At 37.9% G+C, this 11,550-nt stretch overlaps 1 protein-coding gene across 1 annotated transcript in view; it reads left to right on the forward strand.

Annotated features, from left to right (window-relative positions):
• Positions 1 to 5,106: 5,106 nt before the first annotated feature.
• LOC108517679 (rho guanine nucleotide exchange factor 9-like) overlaps positions 5,107 to 11,550 on the forward strand; it is a gene marked incomplete at its 5' end in the record, with an annotated part of 25,531 nt that continues 19,087 nt past the window's right edge. The window contains 1 exon segment of the mRNA XM_017855778.1: positions 5,107 to 5,350. Within this exon segment, the coding sequence (XP_017711267.1) occupies positions 5,107 to 5,350 (244 nt within the window).

Below are 11,550 nucleotides of genomic sequence, written 5' to 3' on the forward strand. Positions count from 1 at the left end.
TTACTAATAATTCGTTCAGTACTTTTTTATTTAGAGGCAATATAGCACATTGTAAACAAAAGCAGAGATTTTGGAGCTGGACAGCCTGAACCCAAAGCCAAGCTCTGCCATGTAGTATCTTTTATTCCCGGAAAATTTTCAGTTTTTTCTTCCAATTTTTATTTTAGCTTTAGGGGCTGCATATTCAAATTTGTTACGTGGGTAAATTGCATCTTACTGGGTTTTGGTTCACAAATGATTTCATCATGCAGGTAATGAACATAGTACTGATAGGCGGTTTTTTATTCCCACCCTCCTCCCACCTTCCACCATCAAGTAAGCCCCAGTGTCTGTTGTTTCCTTCTTTGTGTCCCTGTGTACTCAATATTTAGCTCCCTCTTGTAAGTGAGAACATGTGGTATTTGGTTTTCTGTTCCTGTGTTAATTTGCTTAGGATAATGGCCTCCAGTTCCATCCATGTTGTTGCAAAAGGCCTGATTTCATTTATTTTGATGGCTTTGTGGTATTTCATGGTGTACATGTACCACATTTTCTTTATCCAGTCTATCATTGGTCATCATCTAGGCTGACTCCATGTATTTGTTATTGTGAAACGTGCTGCAATGAACATACACATGCATGTGTCTTTGTGGTAGAACGATTTGTATTCCTTTGGGTACATACCCAGTAATGGGATTGCTAGGTCAAAAGGTAGTTCTTTTTTAAGTTATTTGAGAAATATCCAAACTGCTTTCTATCATGGCTGAACTAATTTACATTCCCATCAGCAGTGTATAAGCATTCTATTCCTGAGAAAGCTTCTTAGCTTCTCTATGTCTATAGTTCCTCATCAGATGGGGTTATAACAGTACCTACCTTGGAGGATTATTTAAGTTAATAAATACAGAGCATTTAGGACAGCACCTGGTACATAATATATGCTATTTAAGGGGTCACTGTTGCTGTTATTGTTGTTGTTATTTTGTTGTAATTATTAAGCATGCATTCTAGGATGCTGGAATATAGTAGTGAGAGAAATAAATCCAGTCCAAGCCCCATGTACCTTCCCCAGGATCTGAAGAGAAAAGGCTAGAGAAGAGTAACTAGTGTCCCCTCTATAAAGGGGCAGGGAGGACCTTATTTACAAACAAATGAAGCAGGCTACAATCCTGAACAGTTACATTCCCCAGATTGCAGCATCTATCATTTGTAGAGAATATCCTGCAACGTCTTACTAAACCCCAGGCATACCCAGTGAGGCCAAATTGAAATAGCTTCCAGCTGTTCAGTTATGTAGCATCAGGGACAGAGTAGACTTCTTGCTGGAGCCACAGACTAGGACCACAGCCTGAGTGTCTGTCTGCAGATTGCCAGGATCCTCCTGGGGAGGAACTAGCTCCCTTAATGTCTCCCAATTCAGATGAGCACAAGGAAAAAAGAGGAAGGCTGGCATTTTATTGGAAATGATAAACTTCATTAGGCAGGAAAGTTGTGATGATCCAAGTAGCATCTGTTTTGAGCACCTGCTTACCATGTCCCTGGGAAGGCACTCAGACTACCATTAACAAGTGGCATATAGGAAGCCTGGTTCCAATAGGACCACAGGCAACCAGGGTTCAAGAGGACTTTGTCCCCTTGCCATGTGCAGAGGACAGCCAGAGGAAACTCCGGGGCTTTGTCAGCTGTTCTTCTCTGGACAACCTCTGAGTGAAACAAGACCAAAGAAGATAGAGTGCTGGGCACAGCCTTAATGGGCAGGCAAACTAAAAGCTGTGAGGAGCATGGTGGCTAAGTGTCAAGTGTGTAGTATGTCAGGGCCTTCACAATTGGTGTTAGAATTTGGAGAAGGGGAGCCACAACAGCTTGAGCAGTCAGGGAGTTTCTTTGAGGAAGAAGAATGTGTAAGTTTGACCTCTAAGGCTAAAATTAGAATAGGAAGCCTGGTTGGCCCAGAGAGCAGATATTAGTGTGACCCCAAATATATATCTGTTATTTTGGTGACAAATACCATTTGACAAATACCACCGTGTCCTGAAAGGATGTATAGAATTTCCAGGGACAGTGGGGCAGCTATGTAAATTGACAAAATATTCAGAGTTACCATTGCTTTGACTTATTTTTACTCACAATATTTTAATTATTTGGAAAGTCTGAATGAGCTAAAGGAGGTAGTGAGATGTTTTTTCTTTTAAGTTTATCAAAAGAGGGTTTTAAGGGCTATGAAACACTGGCCCAGGAGCAAGAAAGCTCAGGGCTGTATTTGGTGGACAAGTCTGGCCTCATGTCCTGGAAATGACATGTTTATATTAGAGCTTTGTAGCTATTTTACAGAGTAAGGAAAACTGTCTTCATTTCTTAGTTGTGGAAATTGGGGCTCAGAGAGGTTAACTGGCTTGTCCGTAACCATACAGCTGATAGGTTAAGCAGCAAGGCATCAAACTCAGGGTTTCAGACTCTACATCATGCTCTTTCTTTTGTTCCATGCTGCTTACTGCTTATAGTCTTAGCTACTCTTTCTGATTGGAATTCCTGAACTGGTAGGTCATTCTTAATTATTCCTATCACATCTCTACATTTGGCTTATGACTAATCTAGTGCCTGAAAACCCACATTTAACCATCTAGGGGACCAGGGAGAACAGGCAAAGGAATAATTTTAGTAACACATCTCTCTAGTCATGTTTCCCCACCACAGAAGCAGAAATTCTCTCTAGCTTCTTGTCATCCTTAAATATCTAAAGAAACAATAGGAGGTTCAATTGATGCTTTTAATGTAGCTCCAAGATCATGCATATTCTTTCTATTTTTGGGAACTAGCAAAGGTGTTGAAAGCTCTCAATGACTATGACACACCAACTCAGAATGGGGGCGGAGTGGAAGGAGGCTGCGGACTGAAGTTAGCAACAAGGAAGTTGAGGCTGCCTGTTTTAGGCAATGTGGTCCAGAGAGAATGTGTGGTTCAGATCTGGCTTTCCAGGTTTGTATGTATTATATTATGTATAGTAAGGCACAATTCAAACCTTTCTGAGATCAAGATAAATTACATTCATATATTCTCCCTAGCTTGTCCTGGTTTTTTACTTAGATTAGCCTGATAGGGCCCACTTTTTATACATGTGTCTCAAAAAGTGTTCCTGAGAATTGTGGAAGTCAGCGTATGGGAACCACTCTATCCTTTTGGCAAGGATTGAGCTTGTGCATAAAAGGAACCCAGGTTCTGAAATAGGCTTGGGACAACACTGGCCCTCTCTGTATAGCTGAACTCTTCCTCTCCTGTGAACTTGATCCTGGGGACAACCAATAGATCAGAATCCATCTATATTCTTTTCTTATTTATATGAAGTCATTATAGGAGGAAAAAAAGCAACATGATTGTTATTTTTTCAAAAGCAATTCAATGACATCTGTATTTTCCAGCCTGGGCCTTTGAGGTTGACAGAGCTATGCTGGGAATCCTGCAAGGTAGCCTTTCCCAGCCCAACTGAAAATCTCAGTGTACTGCACAGTGTGAAGAGTTAGGATTGGGAATGTAAGTGGCCAAAAGAAGATCCTTCATAGGGAGCACACAGCTGAGAAGTGAGTCAAGTAAGGCAATTCAGTAGAATGGGAATGGTTTAATTGAACTGTAAAATGCTAATAAAAATTAATGAGCATTTCTGACTCTGTCCAGCTGACTGAAAGAGCAGATAAAGCAGAGAGGAGGGAGAGTTGGCCTGAAGACATCTGTCAGGACAGGGCTTATAGCGCCTTCCTCAGCTGACTCAGCCATACCACATCCTCCCAGCAGGGGATATGTATCAGAGAGCGAGGCGAGGCAGCACCAAGAGAGGAAGGGCTGAAAGGCCACTTCAAGATATTTATAAGAAAAAAAAAAAAAAAAAAAAAAAAAAAACGATCTGACATTCCATAGGCCCTATTATGGTCATTTCATCCGTCTCTCTGTTTTCTTTTTTAACTTATTAAATATTTCACATTCAAAAAGATATAAAAATAATATAATGAGTATCCACATGCTTACTATCCACCTTAAGAAATAATTCATTACAAATAGTTTTCCTTCCCACCCTCTCTTCTGCTTCTTTTTCTTCTCCTTCCTCTCTTGCCCCTCCCCATTTTCTGCTCTGTACTGTCTGGAATTTGGTATATATCATTGTCACATATTTCTTTATAATTTTCTACATACGTATGTGTCTTTAAACATTATGTGGCATTGTATTTTATGTTTTTCAAGGGAACAGATATAGATGAGGTAAAACTATATAGAAAGGAAACCATGGAAATGATGAACATAGGATTTAGGATGGAAGATGCCTTGGATTAGTGGCAGATTCACCAGTGCTTTATATTATTAAAATAAGTAAGTAAATGAATAAATAGAGAAATAAAAATGCCATGCATGAACCAATTATGAGTGTTTCATGGACTAGGGTTAGGATTAATACAATTTTGTATATATGAGAGCAAAACAGCAATAACAAATAGGCAACATACTGTTTGTGTCCATCTACAACTTCTGTTTTTCTCCGTAAGATTTGTGACATTCATCTGTGTTGATGTGTGAACTTCTTTATTTACTTTTACCTCCATTTCTCTTGTCAGACTGGGCCTTTTCTAAAAATCCGCAGAGTGCTAAGTGTTAGACCCTCCCTAGGTAATCCTTTGCCAGCAGTCTGTGGCCTCCTAGCTACTCTTACCACTCAGTCCTCCTCTGATGTTCAGGTCTCACTGGCCTGCACAGATATTTGAACACACTCTAGGCAACCAGCCAGCTCATTTCATACCTCTGGTGGGCTTGCTGATGTTTTAGAAAAGGAGATTCCCTTGCTAGCTGTGTTTGTGTGACTTACTGTTTCCTACTTCCTATCAGCAGACTTGCACACACGTCCAAGGATTGATTCTGGTGTCTGAAATGATCTTTCAAGGTGAGACAGAGGCTTTTTCTTTGGGCATCTAATTAACCAACCTGTCAATGTCAGACTGCTAATATAACCTGGCCAAATTTAGAACAAACAAACCCCAATTGCTACTGCAAAATGGTGACAGTGTTAGCATTCTGCTGTGCCTATGTGCCAACTCTTCTAGTACTCACCCTGCACATACCTTCAAGAAACCTCTCCTTCCCATCTAGGACCTAATCCGGAGAGACATCCTGTACTACAAAGGCCGCATTGACATGGATAAATATGAGGTAGTTGACATTGAGGATGGCAGAGATGATGACTTTAATGTCAGCATGAAGAATGCCTTCAAGCTTCACAACAAGGAGACTGAGGAGATACATCTCTTCTTTGCCAAGAAGCTGGAGGAAAAAATACGCTGGCTCAGGGCTTTCAGAGAAGAGAGGAAAATGGTACAGGAAGATGAAAAAATCGGTAAGTGACCTGAGGGTAGAAAGAAGAATATGGCTATGAAGAACATAGGAGGTTTGAATTGGTTTCCATTTTCCTGGAGTCAGAGGGAAGATTTCTGTTGTGAACTGACTTAAGCTACTTTGGTGGTTCCTTATTATTAGGTTGTTTTTGGTAAGTACTAATAGCTTCCATTAGTCAGTGGTAGGTTGTCCTCCCCTACTAGCTAAGGATATCACACTGAAAGCTGGCCTCAGGCTTGATTGTCCCAAACATACATTTATTAGCAAATAAACAAAAATCAGTTACACTACCTGTTCTGTAATCTTCATAAAGCCTCAGCTCTCTGTCATTAGGTATATAGTTTGTACTCCTGATTAGGATACTTCAGATGTTAACTAAATCCCCCTAGACTATAGATTAAAATAATATGCACATACACATCACACTTTCTGTGTGGAAGTATTTAAAGTAAACTATAGAAAATATAACAGGACCTAAAACCATGACCATTTTCATGATTTCGAATCACACTGAAATATACTTTTTTTGCCTTACAATAAGTTGTTTCTCTTTTCCAGAAGGGATATAGATAGTAGAGATATTTTTCATGCTGCTCCCAACTGTGGGATTTAGATGCCATTGGTTATAGCTTTGTGACTTATAAAGTACTGTCTGGTCTCTTGCTCATGGTCCTGCCTTTCTGTCATAAAAAATACCAAGCAACCAGACTTGTTAATTCCCTGAGAAGACATACAGTTTCTGACTTTGCCTCATTGCTTATGGGAGTGAAATTGTACTTTAAAATGCCTGTGTGCTCAAGTTTGTGGAAATCGTCTCTAGAAAAATGGGCCTACTCATTGAATCCTGGTACAAAAGGGTTCTCTTATCCTTCCATGTTGGTGATTGAAATTGTCCAGAGGTAAGAAAGGATGGTCAGAAAGACAAATCTAACTCCAGTCTTCTCCTCAGAACTTGGGTAGAGTGCACATTAATAACTCACTTTGAGTCTCATTGGAATCAGATTGCTTCTAGTATGTGGACACTGCATTGGGACATGATGTGGAGTGGTATATAAATGTTGCTGGCTACTTCTGTCAATGGCAAGCAGCAGCAGCCACTGACCGTGCCTAGGCTGTTAGAGTTATTAAAGGAATGGTCTTAGTATTCAGACCCTGAATCAATTAGACGGTCCCTGCCATTCCCATTGGCTCTAACACAATGTCTCCCACACAATGCCGTAATAAACCTGTGACTTTAACTATCTGCTTCTAATAGAAAAGCTTCCAGAAATTACTTTCTAAACAGGCATGTGTTCATCTTTAAAAATATTGAGGGGTTTTTTTGGTTTGATAATAGTAAATCACTTCCATTGTAGGAAATTTGGAGAAAAAACAACAGAAAAATACAAGAAAAAAGTAAAAATCACACATCAACATACTCAGTAATGACTTTCATAAACATTTTGATATATATTTCCAGCCTTTTTTATGTGTCTAATTAGAAAACCAAGGTGACTGAATCTTTTTTTCTTTCTCTCCCCATACCTGCCTCTCTATGGTGGATAGATATAATTTTGTATCCTCATTTTCACTCATCATTATTAGCATTTCTATCAAATCATTTCATATTTTTAATCATTATTTTATGAGGGTCATATAGTTTTATCATAGCTTTTAAAATTTTACTTTTAATTATAAAATTAATGTATGACCATTATAACCATTTAAACAAATATGGACATATATAAAGAAAACTTAGCATTCTTTTCCCTTCTCTGTCACTTCCATACTGAATGAAATAACCAGTGTTAAGAGTTCAATATTCCCCTTTCCATACTTTTCTCATGCCCATATAAACATATACAAACGTAATACTTTTATATAAAAATTATATATATTACCTTGTAAGTTGCTTTTTTAACTTAATTTATCATAAGTAACTCCCCAGATAAATAATATAGAATCTAACTATAACCCCTTGTATCATTTAGGGTTCAACCAAAGAGGCATAACCCATAGGAGATATATCATACCACTGCTGAAAATTTTATTACAAGGAATTGACTTATGTGATTGTGAATGTTGGCTAAGTGGCTCAGAATTCCATAGAGCAGGCAGTCAGAAATGGAGGATCATAGGCAGGCTCAAACCCATGGACAGAGGCCAAAGCTGTCATCTACAGGCAGTCAGGAAGAGAAGATCATGAGAAGGATGAAATGGCACAGACATGGGCTAAAGCTGTGGTGCACAGGTAGAATTTCTGTCCTTTCTGTGGGAGACCTAAACTCTACTTTTAAGGTCTTGCAACAGATTCAGTCAGGTCCATCCAGATTATCTAGGATATTCTCCCTTATATAAAGTCAACTGATTAGGGCCTGTATTAGTCCCTTTTCACAGCGCTATAAATAACTACCTGAGACTGGGTAATTTATGAAGAAAAGAGGTTTAATTGATTCACAGTTCTGCAGGCTTCACAAGAAGCATCACTGGGAGGCCTCAGGAAGCTTAGAATCATAGCAGAAGGCAAAGGGGAAGCAAGCATCTTCTTCACATAGTGGCAGGAGAAAGAGTGAGAGAGCAAGGGGGAAGTGCCACATACTTTTAAACCATCAGATCTCGTGAGAACTCACCCACTATAATGAGAACAGTGTGGGAGAAATTCCCCCCATGAGCCAATCACCTCCCACCAGGCCCCTCCCCCAACACATGGGGATTACCATTCCACATGAGATTTGGGTGGGAACACAGAGCCAAACCATATCAGGGGCTTTGATTACATCTGTAAAATATCTTCATAGCAACACCTATATTAGTGAGGACTATAGTCTAGTCAAATGGGCATATCAATAAATTCATCACACTTTTCTTATAAACAGCTGTATAACATTCCATAATATTATGTAGTAACCACAGTCATCTCTTGGTATGCATGGGATATTGGTTCCAGGACTCCTGTGGATATCAAAAGCCATGGATGCTCAAATCCCTTATATAAAATTATATAGTATTTACATATAACCTATGTACATCCTCCATATACTTTCAGTCATTTCTAGATTATTTATAATACTTAATACAATGTTAAGTATTATGTATGTAATGCTATATAAATAATTGTTATACTGTATTGTTTAGGGAATAAAGACAAGGCAAAAATCCATATGTGTTTAGTACAGAAGCAACCAGCTGCTTTTTTCTGCTTATTTTTGATCCATAGTTGATTGAATCCAGATGTGGAACCCATGGTTACAGAGGACTGACTGTTCTTTTTTTGCTAGACATTCATTTTATATTTAGCTTTATTTCCCACTACAGATATTGCTGTAATAAATATCCGTGTACATATCTCATTGTTACTTATTTGTGCTTTTATTCCTGTAGGATAGATACCCTAAAGTGGAATGACTGAATGTTAGGATGTGAACAGTTTTAATACATACTTACATATTAAATTCTGAAAGATTTGTAGAATCTATACTCCTAGCATAATTTTATGAGTACCCACTTCCCCATACCCTCACCAGGACTGGATAGCATCTGTTTGTTTCAGTTTGCCATTTCTCAATTAGTAAATTGAAAAAAAGTGTTGGAACCTTTTTTTTTTTCATGTGCTTAATGGCTATTTTCATTTCTTTTGTGAATTGCCTCATACACTTTACTTATTTGTAGTTTTTGTCATTCTTTTAAAATAAATTTGGAAGGACTCTTTATTGGGGATGTGACACTTTGTCGGTCATGAATTTCACATTTACACCAGTCTGTTTTTTGTCTTTTGAGTTTGTTTGTATTGCCTACTTCTATAAATATTTAACTTTTTACTTTGAAAAAATGTATCTATTATTCCTTTTTTGGCTCCTAGTTTCATCGTGCTTAAGATCTCTTGCCATCAAAACTATAAAATTTCCTAATTAAAAATATACTTTTGGTTTATTTTTAGAACTGTAATCCATCTGGAATTTACATTTTCATATGGCATGAGGAAGGGGGTCTCATTTTTTTCTTCCAGGTGGATATCTAGTTGCATCTGCATCATTTATTAAATAAATCATTTATTTTTCACACAATTTAAATGCCATTTTTGATATATAGTAACTCTGAATATATACTTAGATGTGTCTTTAAACTTTCTATTCTGTTCCACTCTTCTGTTTGTCACTTCTTGTATCGAGACTATACTGTTTTAATTGCAGTATATTGAGAAAGTTTTAATGCCTCGTACAATCAATTCTTATTCACTCTTCTTTTATCATTGTTTCTTAGCAGTTCTTAGATGTTTATTCATTGATATGAATATCAAATTTATTTATTCTAGGTTTAAAAACACTGCCATAAAAACTGGCATAAAAAGCCCATTTGGATTCTGATTGGCATTATATTAAATTTGTTAATATGTAAAGGCTTGGCATTGTTATTAAGTTTTCACATTTGAGAACAAGGCTCTGCTCTTCTTTCATCAAAGTCTTGTTCTGTATGCTTCAGGAAAACGGTAGAGTTTTCTTTAGACTGTACATTTCTGCCTCTTTGTACGTTACTTTTGATAATTTCTATTTTTCTGAGAAATTGTTCATTTTCTCTGGATTTTTAATTTAATGCTATATATCTACACATAATATTTTCTAATTATTATATCTTCCATAATTGTGGTTATCTCTCTTCTTTCTCATTCATAATATTTCATATATTTTTTATTTTTCTCACTTTAATCTTTTAATCAGGCTTATCAGGGAGAATTGATCTTTTTATGTATATATAATCATTATACATATTTTTAAGGTACATGTGATATTTTGATACCTGTATATGATGTGTAATGATCAAATCAGTGTAATTGCAATATCCATCACCTCAAATTCTCATCTTTTCTTTGTGTTGGGAACATTCCAAAATTTTTTTTAGCTGTTTTGAGATATACAATAAATTATTGTTAACTCTAATTTCCCTACTGTCCTATCAAAAACTAAATCTTATTCCTTCTAACTGTGTTTTTGTATCTATTAACCAGCCCCTCTCCATTGACCTGAGCCTTTCCTTCTGATCCACTGATAATCACCATTCCACTCTCTATCTTTATGAAATCTATTAGGGGAAATTCAGCCCCTGATGTTTCAACATGGGTCCTTTTCTATTTTCCCTAAGTGTCAGCTGGTCTGGGAAATAAAGGGAAAGAGCACAAAAGAGAGAAATTTTAAAGCTGGATGTCTGGGGGAGACATCACATGTCAGCAGGTTCTGTGATGCCCCCTGAGCTGTAAAACAAGCAAGTTTTATTAGCAATTTTCAAAGGGGAGGGGGTGTACAAATAGGGTGTGGGTCACAGAGATCACATGCTTTAAGGGCAACAAAAGATCACAAGGCAGAATGTTAAGGCGAGATCACAAGGTCAGGGTGAAACTAGAATCACGAATGAACTTCCATGTCCCACTGTGCATGCACTGTCATTGATAAACATCTTAACAGGGTTCAAGAGCAGAGAACCAGTCTGACTAGAATTCGCCAGGCTGGAATTTCCTAATCTTAGCAAGCCTGGGGGTGCTGCAGGAGACTAGGGCGTGTTTCATTCCTATCTACACCTGCATAAAGCAGACACTCCCAGGGCGGCCATTTTAGAGGCCATGCCCTGGGAATGCATTCTTTTCCCAGGACTGTTAATTATTAATATTCCTTACTGGGGAAATAACTCAGTGATATTTCTCTTGCCCGTTTTCAGTAAAAAGAGAAATATGGCTCTGTCCTGCCCGGCCCACAGGCAGACAGACTTTAAGGTTATCTCCTTTGTTCCCTGAAAATTGCTGTTATCCTGTTCTTAAGGTGCCTACATTTCATATTGTTCAAACACACATGCTCTACAAACAATTTGGGCAGTTAACGCAATCATCACAGGGTCCTGAGGCGACATACATCCTCAGCTTGCAAAGATGACAGCATTGAGAGATTGAAGACAGGCATAGGAAATCACGAGAGTACTGATTAGGGAAGTGATAAATGTCCATGAAATCTTCACAATTTATGTTCAGAGATTGCAGTAAAGACAGGTGTAAGAAATTATAAAAGTATTAATTTGGGGAACTAATAAATGTCCATGAAATCTTCACAATTTATGTTCTTCTGCCATGGCTTCAGCCAGTTCCTTCATTCAGGGTCCCTGACTTCCTGCAACATCTCTCCATTTCTTTTTATATAAATGTGCCATGGCAATGAAGGCTTGTTTGTTCTCTCGATTTTG

The sequence above is a fragment of the Rhinopithecus bieti genome, unplaced genomic scaffold (assembly GCF_001698545.2).
Source record: "Rhinopithecus bieti isolate Rb0 unplaced genomic scaffold, ASM169854v2 scaffold_42177, whole genome shotgun sequence".
NCBI classification, from domain to species: Eukaryota; Metazoa; Chordata; class Mammalia; order Primates; family Cercopithecidae; genus Rhinopithecus; species Rhinopithecus bieti.